Source organism: Sardina pilchardus, chromosome 15 (genome assembly GCF_963854185.1).
Source record: "Sardina pilchardus chromosome 15, fSarPil1.1, whole genome shotgun sequence".
NCBI classification, from domain to species: domain Eukaryota; kingdom Metazoa; phylum Chordata; class Actinopteri; order Clupeiformes; family Clupeidae; genus Sardina; species Sardina pilchardus.
The window spans coordinates 5,784,133-5,807,448 of NC_085008.1; the positions used below are offsets into that span (position 1 = coordinate 5,784,133).

At 41.1% G+C, this 23,316-nt stretch overlaps 1 protein-coding gene across 2 annotated transcripts; it reads right to left on the minus strand.

Moving 5' to 3' along the window:
• Window positions 1-468: 468 nt before the first annotated feature.
• On the minus strand, window positions 469-21,889 carry LOC134101719 (very low-density lipoprotein receptor-like). Of its 2 annotated transcripts, XR_009941444.1 has the most exons (14): window positions 21,759-21,889; window positions 20,072-20,353; window positions 19,123-19,242; window positions 18,446-18,571; window positions 18,025-18,196; window positions 16,914-17,129; window positions 16,052-16,170; window positions 15,697-15,836; window positions 8,424-8,565; window positions 4,526-4,639; window positions 3,984-4,058; window positions 2,123-2,277; window positions 1,713-1,885; window positions 469-1,481 (listed from the first exon to the last, which is right to left on the minus strand). XR_009941444.1 is itself a non-coding variant. In XM_062555473.1 (13 exons), exons 1-13 carry the CDS (start codon window positions 21,817-21,819, stop codon window positions 1,874-1,876), a joined length of 1,734 nt encoding a protein of 577 aa, XP_062411457.1. In that variant the 5' UTR covers window positions 21,820-21,889; the 3' UTR covers window positions 1,623-1,873. The 2 variants fall into 2 exon arrangements, 1 of the variants encoding a protein (XP_062411457.1); XM_062555473.1 differs by lacking the exon at window positions 469-1,481 and having other exon boundaries at window positions 1,623-1,885.
• Between the last annotated feature and the right edge of the window lie 1,427 nt (window positions 21,890-23,316).

Here is a 23,316-nt window from a genome sequence, read left to right on the forward strand (position 1 = left end):
CGCTATGTCAGCTGGGGGCCAACCTCCAGGCCGAGCGCAACCCTCAGCATCAGCTCCATGAAAAAGAAGACCGTAGGGCTATCGGATGCGGAAGCTTCCCCCCTCTCCTTCTCCCGTTAACCTGTGCTTCCGTGGGAAGGAGAAGAAAAAGTCATTCTGGCTTTGCTGGCCCTGAGGATCAAGACTGCCTGTTCAGAGATTTTTTCCCTCCTTTCTCTCAAACTCCCTCCCTCCCTCTCCACTCACACTTAATCTTGTTGCCATCCTTCCTATCCCTGCTAAATACGGTCGGCAGGGATTAGTGCACAAGTTGATTTAGGGATTGCAACCTTGGATAATGTTGATGGCTTTAAAAACATTATTTCAATATTTACTCTTTTTTTTGTAATTTTTTGCTATTCTTATCCCTGAAGTTGAATGTATGTAGCTTTGCATACATTTTTGTTTGCTTTATCAATAATGGGGATATTCATTTTTCAACAGTTTATTTCATTCAAAAACTACAGTACAATTGCTTTATCTCACATTCTGATTTTAAGAGCTTTTAACAGAAAAAAATACTCATATACTACAGAATCTTTGATCAAAACCATTAAATAAACGATAAATATAACACTTTGTTTTCAAATAAAACAATCATATGATGCAACCTGAAAATCTGAAAGATCCAAACAATCTGACATTTCACAATTTCCAAGTGTTGTAGCTTTCAAACAATCATTCCCAATTGTACCACTGAGAATTACAATATAACAGATTTGTTTCTATTTCAGCATTAATAAGCAACCAAACAAGGAAAGCAGAAATCACCAACAGAAACAGAAGAAAGTGCAAATAAAATGATAGCTCTACGCAATGCATAATCATTGCTCATAACTTTTTCCAGCAGGAAGTACAGTATTCACACCAAAGTACTGAATATATTAATCATACTAGTGCAACCTATGATCATTACTTTCGATAAACCAGCTAATAAGCCATTCAGAATATCTGAATAGTAGAACTTGTATGGCCATCAACTTAACAGTGCCAGAGACAAACAAGTTACAGTTAAGGCCAGAAAAGCATGTGTTACAAATACTGAGAAAACAGTTAACTACTTAGCCAACTAAATAGGTTAGCACATAATACCGTAACATCATGGCCATGTTACAGTAATAGGCAGCTTGGTTCAAGTTTGATTAATCCTTAAATGAGGAAGTCACTCAAGCATGTGCCTAGGGTGACTCATCACAGCCTCTTTGTTAAGTAATGATATTGTTCATCTCTCTGATTCAATATAGATCACTGTTGTGCATCTCACAGACGCCAAAAGGTTAGCCAACATTGGAATTTCTTCCTGGAAAGTTTTCAGAAAAGGAGCAAGGAAGAAAAACCTCAGACACACAGAAAAAAAAAACAATTCAACAAACAAAATTCCTTAGTCCTATTGGATACCATCAAGCCAAACAAATTCTAAGTTTTTCTCTGTGAATAGAGACCTGCAGGCACACGAAATGAATGAGTGATTAGATCGGAAGCAGTCAATTCGCTGATAAAACTCTGTGACATTGAGTCAAACGACCTGTTCCAAATCCTCATTTATTTAATCCCCACCTTCCCTCCCCTCCCCCTCCCCCTCCCCTTCGGCCAGACCTCATCTCTCGTCTACAGGAGTTACAGGTTGTGCAGAGGGCTGGCACCAGCACCATCGCCCAATGCTGCTCACTGACCCGGCAGGCAGCAGCAGGAACTTGGAAGCCTTTAATAGTTGAGACGGAGAGGACATGGCAGGAGACAGGATGACAGGTTGACAGGATCACGCTGACTCTTCACAAATCACCCGACCCATCGTCTTCACGCAAGCACCGTCCGTCCCATCACCTCCGCCAGCTTAAGCAGTCTCCTAAGGGGGGGGGGGGGGGTCACACAGCACTATCTCTATCAGTTGTCTATTAAGCCAGCTGATTAAGGGCTGTGGTGTTAACTCAGGTGAGGAGCCAAGGCAGGTCAAGGCAGGTAGAGGACCATGCGCTGACCTGCCTGCTGGGATGCAGGTGCTGCTGTGGTATGTGTGCATGTTTGTGTTTGCGTTTGTGTGTGCGCGCGTGTGTGCGCGTGTACTGGGGGACGAGGCACTCACATTGAGGAGATGGCCGTTGAGGGGGGCAGCAGGCATCAGGGGGTCACGGGACTCTCCAAGAAAGTCATCAGCTTGGAGACTGGGGCTTCTTTGGGTGGAGCTGAGCTCCACCCTCCACCACCACAGCAGCCCCACCAGCAGCAGGCTGAGCAGCACTAGGAGAGAAGGGTGGAGGTTCAGGGGGAAGAAACTGAGTGTTATGCCCCAGCTGTGGCGCAACTTCACTTCCTGTCATTCTCCACAGTCCTATAACATTAAAGCAGAGAGGGTTAAAGCGGAGCGAGAGGCGCAAACGTTCGACCATTTCCGCGTTCTGTTTTCGCAAAGGGGAGGGGGGCCAAATCGCCCTTTAAGCAGACCTAGAAAGTGACGTTACATTTGAACTTAACTGCTTGCCGATCGATATCCCACTATGACGTTTTTGCGACACACCTCTTTAAGCAGACAAGAACTGTTCGAATTTTGCTTCCATAGAAATGCATTATGTTGCTCTATCTTGTCAGTAATAAAGGATCTTTGATTAAAGGCATAAAAGCCCAAACATTTTTTTAAAAAAAAATTTAAAAAAAAGAAACTGAGTGTTATTCCTCAGAAGACATGCAGAAGTCCCCAACCTAGTCACGGCATAACATAAAGTGACAAAAATCATTGAGTCCTTTTTCCCAAGGTTCCCTAAAACACATTAAAACACAGGTCTCAGGTTTCAACATAAACCTGAGTAAGAACATTTGTGTTTCCGTCAAATGGAAATTTTAAGCAATATGACACGAGTGGAAGTGGTGTTGGTAGAGGATATCCTTATGGCTGTAATGTGGCCACATGTATGCCTCATACACCTCAATTTTTATGGGCAATGCAGCCAGTGGGAAAATGACGCTGTCTATGTCCCTTGTAAACTTGCATGTTGCCATAGTGTGAGATATAAAGGATATGCACAGGTAACTACAGGAACTGGAAGCATGTTAGGCATACTTTTTCTGTCTGAAAATGCATATAGGGGACCAATCACAGAACAGGGGGGGAAAGCAAGACGATGATGAGCTATGCACAGACGCATTTGATAGACATCAATAAATCAATAAACCAATAGACGGATCTGGCCATTTTTTTCAAATGCGAGAAAATGAACGTTGGCTCCCAGACAACATCTCATTGAGAAGTGGTGGCGCAAGCCAGGCTATATTCAGCTGGCATTTCTTTTTGAATACTTCCTGGGAGTGACACCCCCAGAACCCCATTTTGGACTAAGTTCCTACAGTTTTAAACTCTTGGTGACACCCTTGTTTCCTGGTCACAATAAGTTAAAGCCAAGCATGTTGGTTTAAGGAAACAGTACATCCTATGATCGTATAGGTTAAACGTACGTTTACCTCCTGCTTAGATAACAAGAGGCATAAGCTCCCATAATTTGAGCAACACAACAAGCAGACTTACGGTATGTGCTTATTAATGTGCATAGCGTTATTGCAATGACCAATGTTCATCCCTACTGTGACCTTGGGTTAGTGACTATAATGTTGGCAGGCCTGCATGAGAGAGGTGGAGATAAGGCCAGGTTCTGACCTTAGGAGCATAACAAACTGCTGGAAGTCTATGTTATGTCCCTGAGTGTGATATCAGTGTCTGCTTGCTGTTCTGAGTTTTCGTGTTTGTTTCGTAAAGTCCCGTGGGCACACAACGCTTAATTGCTTGCCTGCATTTGCTTGCCGCGCGCCCTTTAAAAAGGGGCTTCCTACGTCACAGGGAAAGCACAGTTTCGCATTTTGGGTTGCCGCTACCATGTCACACTACACCGCTCCATGTTCATGTTCCACAACACCCCAGACTGGGACATGACAATCTGGCTGTATGCAAAACTCACCAATGAGTGACACTATCCATGCAAAGCTGGCCTCAGAAAGGTCTGACTTCAGCATAGGTTGGTATGATGAACTCCCTGGAACACAGTCAAAAGTAGCCCCCTCACTGATCTGGATGGCAGTGCATTACAGTGCTCTCTAGATAACATACTGAAACACTGACCCCAAACCTGTGAACAAAGCTTGATTCATACACTTGCTAATTGTCATATATTATACTACAACATTAAACATGTTCCCCATGTGTGAAGTGCATAATATGAAGTAGCTTGCATGCATGAGTACATCTCTGGTTATACAAAAAGGCTATTTTCCACTAAGACAAGCAATATTACTGCAGCTCTATCCAGAAGAGATTAAGTACAACTATTCTTCAATGTAATGTGTACCAGTTGGTGTGGTTGTAGATTGTTATTCTCTCCCTAATTAACAGAATGCTAAACCCTTTGTCAGCTTTCCATCTTTTTGTTAAGAACTGGTTCCAGGAAAACTATCGTCATTCACATTCCAAGAGATAAAAGAAAAGAGAAGGTTTGCTTTTTACTTGTAGGATCTGTAGGAGACAAACAAGTGAAACCAGGCATTCCCTTCTCAGAGAAGAATTCCTGCACACACCCAGATGGACACACCTTCCCTGGGAAGCCACACGCTGCTTGACCTACAAATTTATCAAAGCAGAACACAGAACCACACACAATGTACACAATCTGGCAGACAGAACAAATGTGAACACCATCAAAAGGTGCAACAGCAAAGAGGGCTGAATGCAAGTCAACAGACTTGTATGGAACACTGATCAAACACACACGCAACACACCTGTGGTACAACACATACACAGATGTGCACCAATGCTACCCTGGCCCACGCCTGACTACGTACTTCCGCTCATTATAGTGCATGAAAATCCACTATACTGTTCTTCCAAAGTGTTCTTATTCCACTACTTCTAACGCACGCAATTCAGCTTGAACCGTTTAACGTAGAAACTTCATTCAAACGTTGTTGCGTAGGTCTTGTTTATGCCATGTCTGCTTTGTATTTTTCAACTTTTTAACTTTTATACTTTTTAAACTATGAATTAAAAAACGATTTCCCCATAGATTTAACATTGAGCTATTTTCCCATAGACTTAACATTGCTCATTATGACATCACGGCAGCAATTAGAATGTTACGCCAGGTGGCCAGTCCAGGTGCAGCAGCTCCTCTCTCTCTCTCAGGCACACTGGCTCTCTTGAGACTACATTTTCTGTTCCCCTGTATCAACTGTATCAACATAAGTCTTCCTAATTCCATCCAACTTTCTATCCATTCATCTTCTTCAAACCATTCACTCATCCACCCATTCTAAACAGTCTGCCTATCAACATCAATTAGACGATCTACATTCAACTTTTAAACAATCTACTCTGTCTCAGGCTTTAAGAGCACACCCTGGCTCTCTTAAGACTAGCCAGTTAAATTGATTACACCTGTATCTGTATCCACTACTCTCAGTAGAGCTGTGTCTCTCCATTCTACAAGAATATAAGGCACATTCCATCCAACTTTCTATCCATTCATCTTCTTCAGACCATTCACTCATCCACCCATTAAACTGTCTATCAACATCCATTAAACTCTCTGTCTATCAACATTAATTAGACTACATTCAACTTTTAAATGATTTACTCTGTCTCAGGCTTCAAGCATATACACTCTGGCTCTCTTAAGACTAGCCAGTTAAATTGATTACACCTGTATCAACTGTCAGTTTCTCTGGCTATAAGCATACAATCTCTCTGAAGACTACATATCCTGTTAACTGTTTCCTCTGTCCACAACTGTTTCAAAATAAAAGTCCTCACTGCAATAATACACCATTAAATCATTTAACCATTGAAACTACTCAACTATTTAACTGTTCAACCATTCCAACTGTCAGTTATCATCAACTATGCCTCCAGTCAACTACATGAAACCTCCATGTACCTAGCAACCAACATAGCAACCATTAAAATTAAGCGTTTATGACCGTTTCCATAGCAACCAACATGATTACACTGCAGTAACTTCTTGTTTCCTGATAGTGGCCACATGAATACCCTTGCAACAAATGTTTAAAAATAAAAGTCCGCACTAGCAAGTTAGCTAGTTAGCATGGTTAGCATAGTTAGCATTTTTAGCATAACTGCTAGAAATGATTGGCTAAGTTAGCTAATCAACCTGGTTAGCATGTTTAGCATAGTTAGCATTTTTAGCATAACTGCAAAAAATCATCAACTAAGTTAGCTAATCAACCTGGTTAGCATTGTTAGCATTTTTAACATTGTTAGCATAGTTAGCATTTTTAGCATTATTGCTAGAAATCATCAGTTAAGTTAGCTAATCAACCTGGTTAGCAATGTTAGTTTGAGTTAGCATTGTTAACATTTTTACCATAACTGCATGAAATCAGTAGCTAAGTTAACCAATCAACCTGGTTATCATTGTTACCATAGTTAACATTTTAACATGAATAGAAATCATTAGTTAAATTAGAACTGGAATGTTTCAGCTTTAAACTGTCTACCTTCACACTATCAACTCTCTGTAAACTATGCAACTACCATGTTTACCCTAGCTACACCTTAGTAACCATATCTACATTATCTATCTATTTTTGCATTTTCATGCACTGGTAATTCCTTGGAATTGCATTTCTAGTTCTTCTTCTAACGCATTTAATGCAGCTTCAACCGTTTAACGTAGAAACTTCATTCAAACTTTGTAACGTAGGTCTTGCTTAGGACACCCGTGCTATTTATTTTTCAACTTTGTAACTTTTATACTTTTTAAACTATAAATTAAAAACTATTAAAATTTCCCCATAGACTTAACATTGTGATTATGACATCATAATAGGGCAATTAGAATCTTCTGCCAGGTGGCCAGGCCAGCTGCAGCAGCTCTCTCTCTCTCTCAGGCTTTAAGCATACATTCTCTGTGAAGACTACATATACCTGTTAAACTGTTTCCTCTGTCCACAACTGTTTCAAAATAAAAGTCCTCACTGCAATAATACACTATTAACTCATTCAACCATTGAAACTACTAATCTATTTAACTGTTCAACCATTCCCACTGTCAGTTATCATCAACTATGCCTCCAGTCAACTACATGAGACCTCCATGTACCTAGCAACCAACATAGCAACCATTAAAATTAAGCGTTTATGACCGTTTCCATAGCAACCAACATGATTTTACTACAGTAACTTCTTCATTCCTGATAGTGGCAGCCATGGATACCCTATTAACAAATGTTTCAAAATAAAAGTCCTCAGTAGCAAGTTAGCTAGTTAGCATGGTTAGCATAGTTAACATAGTTAAAATTTTTAGCATAACTGCTAAAAATGATTAGCTAAGTTAGCTAATCAACCTGGTTAGCATTGTTAGCATAGTTAGCATTGTTAGCATAGTTAGCATTTTGAACATTTCTGTTAGAAATCATTAGTTAAGTTAGCTGATCAATCTGGTTAGCATTGTTAACATAGTTAGCATTGTTAGCATTTTTACCATAACTGTTAGAAATCATTAGCTAAGTAAACCAATCAACCTGGTTATCATTGTTAACATAGTTAACATTTTAACATACCTTTTAGAAATCATTAGTTAAGTTACAACTGGAATGTTTAAGCTTTAAACTGTCTACCTTCACACATCAACTCTCGGTAAACTATACAATCACCATCTTTACCCTAGTTACACCCTAGTAGCCATATCTACATCATTTATCTATACATTTTTTCATTTTCATGCACTGGTAATTCCTTGGAATTACATTTCTAGTTTACATTTCTCTTCAACGTCCGTCTGTTAAAGCTTTATCCAGCTTTGTTTACTTCGTTTACAACTTTTAACTTCAACCTAGCATAGATCATTGAATCTCGCCTGCTAGCATCATGCTTAAAAGTGACTAAGATTTAAATTTAAAACGTATCTCTTCTCAAGTTAGAAAGTAGACCAACTGAAAATGAAACCTGATAGGCTGATTCGACATGGAACTACACCCTCATCTGGTGTAATAATCAAGGGAAGTTGCAAACATACCATGGGCGCAGCCTACAAAAACGTGATGTTTCATTTTCAGTTGGTCTTTTTGCATTTTCTAAAATTACCAGAAATCTTAGTCACTTTTAAGCATGATGCTAGCAGGCGAGATGCTAATGGTCTAATCCGATTCAATGATCTATGCTAGGCCGAAGCTAAAAGTTGTATCGCCAGACTCACAGAATGACTGGATAAACGGGAAAAAGGTATTACATTTGCTCGAGGGGAGGTGGAAAATTAGCTTACTTCCAAAAATGGCGGAATATCCCTTTAATGCATATTTAATGCAACGCGATTAAAAAACAATCAAATCATCATTCCACACACACAAACACACACACGCACACATAGGACAGCACTAAAACACCCACCATGCGGCTGCAGGACGGGGTGTACCACAGCTAACCCCCCCGGCGAGGGTGTCTGGTCTAGGAGCACCAGAGTCGAGCTGCCATCGTGCTTGCTGGCACGACTCACAGTGCCGCTGGCCTGGTCAGACCAGAACACATGGCCCTGTGATAGAACAGAACCAAACAGATCAGCACCTCCATCAGCAGCAGCAGCAGCAGCAGAACTCGACTCAGAGGCTTTACATGTTGTCTGCATCAGTGATTCTTAAACGTTATGAACATTGGCCGAGTCAATGACAAGCAGTCAATGAATCCATAACTGGCGCTCATGTGGCAAAACAAGGCTGCATTGTGCTTTGTCACTGGTAAGCTCACACGCAGTATCTTTAAAAAAAAAAAAAAAGAGGCACAGGTGAAGATTTGCATAAACAGATAATCCACTTCTGGAACATTATGGAAACACTGAGTTGTAAGCCTACATCTAGGGCTGCTGAATCTCCCAGTTCTTAAACATGTTTGTCTAAAAACTAAAAATGTTTTGTCTAGAATCATTTTGCAACCCATTCCATGTTTTTGCCCCACAGTTTGAGAACCACTTGTCTACTTCATACATATCTACAGTACATGCAAAACAAAAATGTAACTATAATACAATGCAATACAATGCAATCCAACAATAGTTTCCACAGCATTCTTTAACAATAGACATCTGAAGTTTGCTTACAAAAAAGCTGCCATCTTTGCCCATAAAATGAGATCTGGGTACTTGGGGAAAATAACGGGAATTTTGAATAATCTTCAGTCAACAGACTGAGTTGGTTTTGTGATCTTTGATACGCTAAGAATTTAGATTTTTGGTAGATAGGAGATAAGTTGCAGTACAAAAAAGTAGTTAGCTTTATAGACCAGGAGCCCAGAGGGGTCAGCCTAGTTGGGAAGGTTACCAATTTTTATTGATACTACGATGTCTGGCATGGTCCCCAGATAGAGGAACGGCACGTCTGCCGGGTTCCCTCTGGTGGGTGTGGCCAGGGGGGGTGTAAAACTAGCACCCCAAAAATGGGCTAGATTAGTTGGTGAGGTTACCACTTGAAACCTGTTGCAAATTGTTTGCCATGGTCCCCTGATTGAGGAATGGCCACTGCCAGATGTTTTTAGTGGTGGGCGGGGCTTGCCAGACATCATTAAGTGAGGGGTGGAAAATGGGCTAGATCAGTTGGTGAGGTTACCACTTGAAACCTGTTACAAATTGTTCATCATAGTCCCCTGATAGAGAAATGACCACTGCCAGACATTTTTAGTGGTGGGTTACCCCCGGCAGACGCCCCCGAATGATGACACCCCCAAAAATGGGCTAGATCAGTTGGTGAGGTTACCACTTGAAACCTGTTGTAAATTGTTCATCATAGTCCCCTGATAGAGAAATGACCATTGCCAGACATTTTTTGTGGTGGGTTACCCCCGGCAGACACCCCCATATGATGACACCCCCAAAAATGGGCTGGATCAGTTGGTGAGGTTACCTATTCAAACCTGTTTAAAAAAATGTCAATATGGTCCTCTGACAGAAAAATTACCACAGCCAGACATTTTTGTTGGTGGGTTACACCAGCAGATGCCCCTGTATGATGGCACCTCAAAAATGGACTAGATCAGCTGGTGAGGCTACCAATTGTTAAACGCCTGCAACTGCCAGAGTTAGGCCTATTTCAGACCAGAATGGGGAATTGGGACGAGACGAAAGCGATTTTTACCGGCGGTGGCGAAAATGGAAACAGAACTTTGCTTTTATTTTTATTTTATTTCAAGTTATTTTATTTTACATCATGTTTATCTTACTTTACTGTACAGCACATTGAATTGCATTTATGTATGAAATGCACTATACAAATAAAATTGCCTTGCCTTGCCTTCCACACCAACACGATGGTAGACAGGCGGCAGCGGCGCGGGAGCTGCTCTGCATTTGGAAAATAGAGCTTGAGCAGAATTTTGACGGCAGTGGCAGGTAGTGTCCTGTTGAAATGAATGGCAAAGTAGCAAACTAGCATTGTATATGGGGAGATTTTGAACAGGACTGGCTGTGCTCGCCAACACTGTCGGTGCGAAAGGCCGAGTAGAACACACCGCCTGATACCCGGCTGTCTTCTCGCTGCTGACATGCCACGCTCTTGTGTGTATCTGGCCCTATATCCCAAAAACTTTGGCTTGCCACACAAAGCGACTTCATGTATTATAGAGTACAAACTCACAAGATTTATTGCAAAAAAGGTTGACCATCTAGACAGTGAAGGTCTCAAGGACTGGTGAAAATTCGAGCACTTCTTTAAATTTAATGAGCAAAACATAAAGTCGCCTGTATTAAAAGTCGGTCATTGTAGAAGCCTTGGCCTCCGAAATCAAATCTTTTTATGTACCAATTATAGACCATTAGCACACAAAATTTGGTGCAAATCTGTCCACTCTTTCAAAAGGTAAAGCATTTACACAAAATACCTTTCTGAGTGGCCAGCAAAAAATTATAATTTCAATCAAAAAGATCCATGTCACTTTTTTTCTAACACACTGTACGGGATAAAGGAGCTGATCCTTGCCACATGTACAGTAATATCCCATCATCTGAAGGCCTCAGATCACCACTCCAGATTTTTTTTTTTCAAATCTAAAGTGGTCAATTGATGGGATTGGACTGTCATTTGGATCGAGCTGAAGACTGCTGAAGGTTGGTTCAAACATTTTCTATTATCATTTAATATCATTTTATATCATTATATAGTCCTATCTTTCTTTGCCCCTTATTGTTGAGCTCTACATTTATGTATGTATGTATGTATGTATGTATGTATGTATGTATGTATACATGTATGTATGTACGTGTGTACTAGGGCCGTAATGATATTGTATCGAACCGAGAAATTGTGATACACAGATTCACAATACTGTATCGCGATACAAGGAGGCAGTATCATGATACGCCCTTTTAACGTTTTGATACCGATCAGGCCAGAAAACTACATGATATGAAGTGATAGTGCTTCCAAACAATCATTATTATATAGAAACTTTTAAAAAGTAACAGTAGCCTCTTGTAACCTGTTCTACCTATAAACTATCATAGTTTTTATTCATAAAGTTTATAATGTTGGCAAATGTGAAATAGTGTGGTGTATCGAACTGTAGCTCATGAATAGTGATTCAAACCGAATCGTGAGTTGAGTGTATCGTTACACTTCTAGTGTGTACATATCTCTGTATATCAGAAGGTTACAAAATCACTGCCTGAAAACCCATTCTTCCAGATGGCTTAGGATCTAAGAGACTAAGTATTTGAATTGATAGGCCTGAATATTTAATTGATAGGCCTAAGAATTATGTAAGTCTATAGCCTCCTACAATGAATTCTGTTGGTCATTTGATCATTATCTTATCATCATCATCAAGAATGGGTTTTCAGGCAGTGATTTTGTAACCTTCTGATATACAGAGATATGTACACACTAGAAGTGTAACGATACACTCAACTCACGATTCGGTTTGAATCACTATTCATGAGCTACAGTTCGATACACCACACTATTTCACATTTGCCAACATTATAAACTTTATGAATAAAAACTATGATAGTTTATAGGTAGAACAGGTTACAAGAGGCTACTGTTACTTTTTAAAAGTTTCTATATAATAATGATTGTTTGGAAGCACTATCACTTCATATCATGTAGTTTTCTGGCCTGATGGGTATCAAAACATTAAAAGGGCGTATCATGATACTGCCTCCTTGTATCGCGATACAGTATTGTGAATCTGTGTATCACAATTTCTCGGTTCGATACAATATCATTACGGCCCTAGTACACACGTACATACATACATGTATACATACATACATACATACATACATACATACATAAATGTAGAGCTCAACAATAAGGGGCAAAGAAAGATAGGACTATATAATGATATAAAATTATATTAAATGATAATAGAAAATGTTTGAACCAACCTTCAGCAGTCTTCAGTTCGATCCAAATGACAGTCCAATCCCATCAATTGACCACTTTAGATTTGAAAAAAAAAAATCTGGAGTGGTGATCTGAGGCCTTCAGATGATGGGATATTACTGTACATGTGGCAAGGATCAGCTCCTTTATCCCGTACAGTGTGTTAGAAAAAAAGTGACATGGATCTTTTTGATTGAAATTATAATTTTTTGCTGGCCACTCAGAAAGGTATTTTGTGTAAATGCTTTACCTTTTGAAAGAGTGGACAGATTTGCACCAAATTTTGTGTGCTAATGGTCTATAATTGGTACATAAAAAGATTTGATTTCGGAGGCCAAGGCTTCTACAATGACCGACTTTTAATACAGGCGACTTTATGTTTTGCTCATTAAATTTAAAGAAGTGCTCGAATTTTCACCAGTCCTTGAGACCTTCACTGTCTAGATGGTCAACCTTTTTTGCAATAAATCTTGTGAGTTTGTACTCTATAATACATGAAGTCGCTTTGTGTGGCAAGCCAAAGTTTTTGGGCAAGCTTTGTGGCCCGTTTTTGGGATATAGGGCCAGATACACACAAGAGCGTGGCGTGTCAGCAGCGAGAAGACAGCCGGGTATCAGGCGGTGTGTTCTACTCGGCCTTTCGCACCGACAGTGTTGGCGAGCACAGCCAGTCCTGTTCAAAATCTCCCCATATACAATGCTAGTTTGCTACTTTGCCATTCATTTCAACAGGACACTACCTGCCACTGCCGTCAAAATTCTGCTCAAGCTCTATTTTCCAAATGCAGAGCAGCTCCCGCACCGCTGCCGCCTGTCTACCATCGTGTTGGTGTGGAAGGCAAGGCAAGGCAATTTTATTTGTATAGTGCATTTCATACATAAATGCGATTCAATGTGCTGTACAGTAAAGTAAGATAAACATGATGTAAAATAAAATAACTTGAAATAAAATAAAAATAAAAGCAAAGTTCTGTTTCCATTTTCGCCACCGCCGGTAAAAATCGCTTTTGTCTCGTCCCAATTCCCCATTCTGGTCTGAAATAGGCCTAACTCTGGCAGTTGCAGGCGTTTAACAATTGGTAGCCTCACCAGCTGATCTAGTCCATTTTTGAGGTGCCATCATACAGGGGCATCTGCTGGTGTAACCCACCAACAAAAATGTCTGGCTGTGGTAATTTTTCTGTCAGAGGACCATATTGACATTTTTTTAAACAGGTTTGAATAGGTAACCTCACCAACTGATCCAGCCCATTTTTGGGGGTGTCATCATATGGGGGTGTCTGCCGGGGGTAACCCACCACAAAAAATGTCTGGCAATGGTCATTTCTCTATCAGGGGACTATGATGAACAATTTACAACAGGTTTCAAGTGGTAACCTCACCAACTGATCTAGCCCATTTTTGGGGGTGTCATCATTCGGGGGCGTCTGCCGGGGGTAACCCACCACTAAAAATGTCTGGCAGTGGTCATTTCTCTATCAGGGGACTATGATGAACAATTTGTAACAGGTTTCAAGTGGTAACCTCACCAACTGATCTAGCCCATTTTCCACCCCTCACTTAATGATGTCTGGCAAGCCCCGCCCACCACTAAAAACATCTGGCAGTGGCCATTCCTCAATCAGGGGACCATGGCAAACAATTTGCAACAGGTTTCAAGTGGTAACCTCACCAACTAATCTAGCCCATTTTTGGGGTGCTAGTTTTACACCCCCCCTGGCCACACCCACCAGAGGGAACCCGGCAGACGTGCCGTTCCTCTATCTGGGGACCATGCCAGACATCGTAGTATCAATAAAAATTGGTAACCTTCCCAACTAGGCTGACCCCTCTGGGCTCCTGGTCTATTAGTTAGCTCCAGGATCTCCTTACTGTATATGGGCAAAGATGCCAATTTTGGGCAGACGGCACTTTTTCTGTAACAACAGAAATATCATTGTATGTGTATTAGACTAGGTACACTGTTGGTATCTGTGCATTCTTCTATTTGAGTTGGTGAATGCTATAGAGGCACATTCATTCAGGTACATGCACCTAAGGGTGAGGGCCTCCTTCATTGGACCTTGTGTCCACCAATTGCATTTTCTGCGCTGACAGCAGCCTCAACCTCATTTTCAGAGTGCTTCAACAAGTGTTTATTGTTGCTAGGTTACAAAGTTTTTTGGTCATTGAGAGAGAAGTGACATTGTGAAGTGCCGCTGTAAACACTCAGCTTCACAGGATTTGTATAGCACACTGCACCTAGGTGCCAACATGAGAGCACTGACACTTACAGTCACCTGCCCAGGCACACAAGTGCTGCTATTTTTAATCGATAAACACTCACTAAATAATGGATTTTATGGAGCGCCGCTCCCAAAAATAGGACTGTAGTTTAAATCTACTCAGTAATGGTGAAAGGGTGTGCAAGGTTGTATTGAAAACAATGTAATCTGATGTAATGACTGAAAGCCACACTCGTCTTGTGCGCGGGGCTTTAGTCCAGTCCGTCAGTTTTAGCACAATGATGTCTGTCCCTGACATTTAGCTTGGGACATGAAAAACAATGGTAGCCCTGTTTGCCCTGTTATACCTGTTCCGGCTATAGTACTGCAGGGGTGATTTTTTTTTTACCACTGAGTAAGTGACAGAAGACAACTGGTAATGGTATTAAGGATTCAGGTCAGCTGCCCAATGTGTCTTCTGCTTAATTCTCATTCGCTGTTGCTAAAATGACTTTACTGTGACTATGCGAGACATGCGTAAAAAGGTGACCGAAGGCTATGCGACTGTACTCCATTGACTGGCAGTGCCACTTATATTCCCTCATTACCGAAATGCATATATTGGACGGTAAACATTTCAGTTTATTACTTGACGTTAACAATAATGTAAACAATACTACCGGTACTCCAATCTGACTGGAACTTCCCATTTTCATCATTAATTTTGCATCTTCGAGACAGAGATATGGATAACATTAGGCTTTAACATTATGATTAGGCCTACTGCCAACGCAGGAATTCTTGTGCAAGTTATGGGTGCGTTCTTAAATTGCCACTCTGAAACTTTTTAACCGTGCCTTATTCTATTTTCAGAGTGTCACATTGAATTTTACGAACGCACCCTGTAGCCTATCTGACAGCCCAATGTGACAGGTGAGAGCCACAGAACATTGTTTACTTTTACAGCCAATCACTGCTGTCATCTTACTTGATTGATTAAGTCCGTAGCATAGGCTAGTCATGAAAGCCGATCTGAAAAAAGTTTGCAGGTGGGTGATGTACAGTGTGGGTGGAGGACACATGGAGTACCTCGAACACAGTTAGTCCAAACGGCCGGTCCAGGTACCCGTTGGACTCCAGCACGGTCTTACGCTGCCGGCCGTCAAAGTTGACCCGTGATAATGAGCGCCTCCCAGCATCCGCCCAGTACAGGAGCTTGCGTGGGAGATCTATACACACACGCAAAAAAAAAACTCATCACACCTCTGACTACAGTCAACACCACAGTCTATGGTCAACACCCATAATAATAACTGCACTGAATAACATAATTGTAAAACAAACGTGGAAAATGAAGTACAGTCAACATCCTTAGCCAATCCTGATGAGTGACCGTATGATTATATGCAGTAACACAGAGAAAGAAGACATTGTTTTCACGGACCTAGAGCAATGGCTACTGGGCTTTGTAACACAGAGGTGACAAGGGTTGTTCTCCCACGTCCATCCAGCGATGCACGCTCAATCCTGGGTGTGGTACCGGCATCAGCCCAGAAAAGCAGCCTAGCAAACGTAAACAGCAGTGCGTAACGATACAGAGAGAGATAAAGAGGAGATTGATAGGAGGACAAAAGTGACGTGATGTTCAGGAGACAATGGCTTCTCATTCTGTTCACATTTGACCTGTGGTGCCGGTCTGTATATGACAGAGAAAATGGGGTGGGAGAAAGGCTGTGAGTTTGGTTGCAAATATAGAATAAAACAAACTTGGTCCAGGACCAGCAACCTAAAACAAACTTCCACAAATTCATTCCGACAGTGGTAATACCTCACTGTCATTGCTGCTATATCTGGATATTTACAGGACTACTACGTCATAGAAATAGACTGAGGGAAGCCAGAGAAGGATGCAAACGAGCGAGGAAATGAGTTAGCCTGGAAGTCAGCCCGAATTTAACCCCACCCACAACATTTGAGGTCGGGAAATTCTGTCTGGACTCACTTCATTGACAAGCCTCTATGAAATCTTGAGAATTGTGCAGAATTTGAGCATGGCTACGTCAGGCTAGAAATGAGTGGAAGGCAGGGAAACACAAAGAAAATCAACCCCTTGAGTAGGAGATATCAAAAGCCACTCATTTCAGAATGGGACAAATCAACAGGGTCAGCCGCACCAGAAAAATCACCCTGTGTTGAATACCTTTCTGAGGTGTATACAGTAGCAGTGTTCTAATGACATACAATCTTGCTCTCTTCTATTCATATATACCCTTCTATCTATAAAGCACTGGCGGCCTCATACCCACCCCTCCAGGGGCTCCACTGCTACCCCAGTGGGTTTGGACAGGCCTTTCACCAAAAGACGCCGCTGGGCTCCGTCCAGAGTGGCCACATTCACAGAATGTGTGTTGGTGTTGGTCCAGTAAAGCAGATGGTGGATCCAGTCCACAGCCAAACCCAGAATTGTGCCCTGGCTCCTTAACAGCAACACAGACTCATGAGTATTTCCCTCAAGTGATGTCCTGGAAGAGACCACACCCGGTGCTCACATTTTAATTTCAATGCATGAAAATTGACACAAAAATAAAAACATTTTGAAAAACTGACAAACTACACACACACACACACACACACACACACACACACACACACACACACACACACACACACACACACTGTGCAAAAAACATATCTACTGCATTATTTGGTTGTGTGATTTAAACCCAGGACAACAGGTATAATATGTAATGTACAGGAAAATTACAATTTGAAGGACACATATCTATCTCAACATATCGGTCTATGGATCTTTTAAGTAGATGTTTTATATGCTTCTCTCCCTCTGAACGGCTGGCTTGTATTAGCTCAGACCAACACGAGTGTGTTGAGCGCTTTGTTTGCATTCTGGTCCTGAGGAGGTCTCCATAAACAACAAACAGTGGCCAAGGCCAACAAATTCATACGCATTGAACAATGCCGCTGGAAAAGATGTCACAGGTCATGCATATTTGCAAAGAGCTTTTCCAAACGGGCAAAGACAGCGGGAGAGCTCTACGCCTTAGCACAAAGCGCAGAATCAAAACATACAAGCCCAGGGGTAATGAGTGGGTGCACCAGTTTTAATTAGCCACAGAGGGCCTGAGCTCCACATGCGAGTGGGAGTGGCAGGCTTTCGCCCCTCCCCATAATACACAAAGGAACTGCACAGAGAATCATCAAAAGTTTATCATTAACAGGTCATCCTTCCTTCATCAGATCATTAGAACACAGAAAAGAGACAATAGACAGTGTGTACACAGAAGTAGGCAAATACCTTACAGGGCCGGACACCCGCCTACGCAGGTCAACACAGGAAGATGGGTTGGAGGGGCAGGAGGGGATGAGTTCTGAGAGCTCTTGGCTTTGTCAGTGTCATACCTGTAAATGGTGCCTTGCTCGGAGCTGGCCCAGTAGATGGTGCGGTTTGAAACAAGTGTGGCCACTGGGCCCGGAGTGGTGGAGGATTCAGCAACCAGTCGGTACTCCTGACCCAACATGTCCACGGAACGCAGGCCAGTCAAACTGCTGAACACAATGACAGCCCGGTCTCCTGTACAAAAAATACAGACAGACAGTGATAAATGCTAAACACACAGTCAACTATTTGCTAACTCGTAGTAGACCAGGAACAACGGACGATGAACAGACAAACCATTTAAAAGAAGAGACCTAAACACACAAAATAATTGGCTAAATCCTGGTATAACAGGAACTACAGAAGACAAGGAAATCTTTTTGGACAATATTAGTTTTCTATTTCACTAAACAAATGCAGTCACTTCCCTTATGGCACTCTTACCAATGGCTAGGCATTCTCCTGTGTGGGGACCCATTGTGTAACCTTGATGGCACTCGCAGGTCAAGGTGCCATTCACACGGATACAAATCTGACTGCAGACATCGTTGCTAAGGCACTCATCAATTTCTGGGGAAAGGGATTTGCATTTAAATTCTCAAAGCCACAAAATGAATGAATAATATTCAAGCAACAATGTAGAGACCTTAGGTAATTTATATTATTATGTAGACCTTAATTGAAAGGTTAGGATTCAACTTTATTGTCATTGTGCAGAGTACAAGCATAAAGATAACAAAATGCAATTTGTGTCTAACCAGAAGTGCAAAAAAGCAGAAAAGTGCAATGTGATAAACAAAGACAGGTGGTGCATAGACAGGACAGGATGTATAGTGCCGTATAGACAGTAGCAGTATACAGTTGGTTTACAGAAGGTGGTTTACAGTAATATAAATGAAATGTAAATATGAGCAGTGTATTAGCAGTAACTAATACACAGTAGAGAAAAGCAGACTATAAATATGGCAAATAAACGCTACCATCTCCTGGACACATATATAATTATCTTCCACATAGAATGTGCAGAATGTAGAGTTCAACACTAGAACATGCTTGCTGCTAATACAGCATGCCCGTTTCTCTAATTGGAGAGACCAATAGTGGCGGAGAGGGGGCCTCACCTTCACACCGAGTGTCCCCCACTAGCATCATGCCTGGGGGGCAGGCACACAAGACACCCATGGGCTGGTCCAGGCACAGGTGAGAGCAGCCCCCGTTGTTTTCCTCACACTCGTTCTTATCTGAAGGACAGACAGAGATATGCATTTCCTGCAGGTCACTGGGCATGAGCACCTCAAGTGATTTTCCAATCAAATACCAGGACTTAGTCCTCAGTGAGTCACATTACCACAATAGCTGTCAATTCATCTATCACTAAAGTCAAAGGCCTCCAGTTTGATGGCATTGCGTCATCACCAGAATAAGACTATTTGAACTGTTTTTTTTTTTTTGTTCTGTTTAGAGTCATACAGCAGTTAAAGGTGCGATATGTAAAACATTTATTGTGATAAATCACAAAAGGACCATCAAAGAAGACGGAAACATGCTGTTTTCAAATATTGGCTTCACTGACAACAATGTACAGTAACAGCCAGGATATTCACAAATTCAGACTTTAATTTGTAGCCTGGCACTCTCCGCCAATTGACCAATCACACAGCTAGTAGCATTTCGACCTTTGAATAGCCAGATTAATTACTTAATGCTCTCAAATGTTTTGATTTTGCTGCAATGCCGGTTTAAAACACTACAGGTAATTCTTGCATATGGCACTTTTAACTATAATTACTCAATTCCTTCAGAAACAACTCTTTAAGAAAGACCAACTTTGTAGTTAAGTAAATTAGACACATAGGGCCTCTCTCAACATCCCTCCTCGATCCTCGATGCTTGGTCCTCCAGACTCATTCCCACTGATCTATAACTAGCACTTGATAGACTATCCTATTGTTAGCGCCCCATCATTCTTTATCTAGATCAGTGAGGACCGAGGAAGGAAGGGAGGATATATAAAACACGAATGAGAGGCACCCATAGACAAAGACAGACAGATTAAAGGTCATGTCCTACCACAGTCTTGCTCGTCACTCTTATCTGCACAGTCCTCCGAGTGGTCGCATCGGAAGGCATGTGGGATGCACTCTCCGTCCCCACATCTGAACTCCGAGGGGCCACAGGAGGTGTGAGAGGAAGGAGTGGGGGCTCCAGGGACCGTTAGGTACGGCCGGTCTGGATTACAGGAGGCCTCGTCGCTCCCATCACCACAATCATCCACCTTGTCACAGAGGAAGTCTGTGGATACACAGCGCCGGTTGGCGCAGGCATACTCGTCCCGCTTGCACTTCGGCAAACCTGTGCAGTTCAAGGCCAGAAGTGAGTGCTATCCTCTCAAGGGTGGAAGTGTCAACACCAATCATTTGTGAATGTCTTGATCCATAATTGCACATTAAATGATGCATTGATAATCAGTTTCACCAATCTACTACAGATAATGTCATTACTACATTGTGTTCCATCACACTTTGCCTTCAGCATTGCTCTTTTTTAGAAATACACTGCCTTTATACATATTTCAAATTGTACACTCATCATCATCATTTACCTTTATGACTTTGCATACTTAATTTGGCATCATTAAAGATCATTATTTTCATTTGAATTGAGTGGAAGAAAAACAGTCAAAAAGTGTTCAAACCATATGGGAATTCCTTAAAGGAATCCCATTTCAGGTGACTATATCAAGTTGAGACTGACCAAAAGGTACTAACAGGTACTGTAAATGGAAAGTAAATTAAAATTGGGCTTTGTTTGCACGTCCTTGCTTACAAAATCGTTTTATATGTGCTATGTGTGCTACTTAACTTAAGTGAAAAAAAAACAAAAAAGATAAACATTTCAATGTGTCCAAATGTTTTGACTGGCAGTGTATGTCAAGAAACCGTATAACTTGTATGCAAGTACCTGGACATCAACTAATGACAATTATGGGTATTTTCTCTTAAAGGTACACCATGCAAGGAAACTGCATAGTATACCTTTAACTACTTTGAGTCATTGTTTTGCTATATCCCCCTCTACCGGTCAACCGGTGAGCAGCTCACGTGTAGGAAAGACTGCACACAAAAGTTTGCAGAAGTAGAACCTCGGGTAAAGAGGAAAATATTAATAAAAAAGTGTCTTGCTTTTCAATTATGTGCACAGCTTGCATCATTTCACAAAATTTGTTCTGGCCACTTGGCTGCCAGCACTATAGACTTTATCTAACGCCAGCACCTGTATGGATTCAGGGTCGTCAACTTATCGCGTATTCGCCATCACCACCCATCGGTAATTTCGGATGCGCTAAATTACAAGCTTTATAAAACATATCATGAAAACAACATAATATGGCATTTGGCATAGCAGCTACGAGTCACGCCATTAAACATGTAACGTTAGGATGCAAGCACAGTGTGAGGTGGCACGTCATTCAAGGACATGCTACTGAGCTAGCTATCAGCTAAATTTTTACATTAAGTGTACATTCCTACCTGACACTAACTATCTTGATTTTACCATACGTTTAAACCAACCAGGGCAGTAAAGTTTTCTACGTGCAAGCGGTTTCTTTCAGCCGGTCAGTAAGTCTTAACGCTAACGCAGAATACGCTACTACCACTATGCTGTCATGATGATGAATGAATAATTGTGAAACGATACTCCTTTCACAATAGTGTGAAAGACATGCGCCAGTCTTTCCCTGAAGTGGATACCTTACCATTGCAAATAGTCCAAAATAAAATATGAATCAGGATGATTGTAGCGCCAAGGTGTCCCATGCTTCACTATACAAGTTTGGCACTTACGATGGCGCGTTTAAGTGACGTAATGTTGAGTTTGAGATCCGTTCATGCCACCTTCTGCAGTTTCTGACTGTTATTATTAGTAATGAATAATTTCTTAATAAAGACAAAGAGATTTTTTTCAGAATGCTTCATAGGTTTTACCAAACCTACCACTATTCACAAAAGCTAAAAAAAAAAAAAAAGACATTAATGTTAACTGTAAGGCCTGTAGCCTACATTTGTGGGAATCAAAGAGAAACTCTTGTGCATTGTTTTGGTTAGGCTAGCCTACTTGGAGTAAACTGTCTGCTTAACTATGACACAGATCTCACCTCTCAATTTTATTTTAACAACCTGATTTGAAATTTCACCATTTTTTACATCCAAATTCCAAAATAAAACACATAGTTTCGTAGAGATGTCCATTCACATTTAACTGTGTTTATATTAATATACCCTGTTGCAGCAATAAGAATAAGGCTGTTAGAACACACGCTTTTTAAATGCTTTATGTAAATTAAGCTGTTTTATTTATTTTTTATTTATATTCTCCTCTGGCGTAATTGACCTATATTGTATACACGTGTCTGTATACTTATTATGTGCTCAATAAAAATAAAAATAAAAGTCATGATGAAAATCGCCCAGGTGAATGTCTGTGATATTTTTATCTACCCTGTTCAACCTATTTGTTTTGGGTTCTGATAGTTCTAATGTGATTAAATGCCACATTATGAAATGTAGATTAGCCCCAAATATATGACAACCTAGAGCCTAGCATGAATCACACAGAATTGCAAACCTGTGCATTTAGCTGCACTCCAGTCTTTATTCCCGCAGTTCATTTGAGTGTTAAGCACATTTTTTTCCAAGATCACTAATCCTATGGAGAGGGGCGTAGACTAGAAGCTCCGAAATGACATTGGGGCCAAGGTCACACAACATCACCACATAGCTGAAAAGTGACATTTTAACCATTCAAAAAACTGAGTCCTTCACCATGGTCCAATGTCAAGTGTTGTGACACAGACACATGTTCATATGGGCAGATGGACCTGGCAGTCAAAGCTAAATGTAATTTTCATTCAATGGTCAACAAACATCAGCACAAAATCCAGTTTTTGAAGGAGTGAAATTCAGTTTGTTTGTTTGAATTGGTTCAAGTAGACTAGAGTATGGAGTAAAACACATTGTTAAAGGTGCACTATGAGATCCTGAATGATGTTACTTCTGTTGATGTTCCACGTAAACAAACAAAACAATACTTTCCAACACATGCTAGTAAATCAAGTTCTCACTGTCCCCAAACATAGCCTCCAACCCATATGTGCATGCTCACTAACCCCCAACCCCTCCCCTAAACATCTTGTTGGTGTTCGGCTAAAATATGGCTTGTTATGTTTTGGTACACAGCCTGTCCTGAAGTGTTTGTTCGCAATGTATAAAAAGCTTAGGTAGCTGGAATTAGTTCACCTTTGTACTAAGCAATAT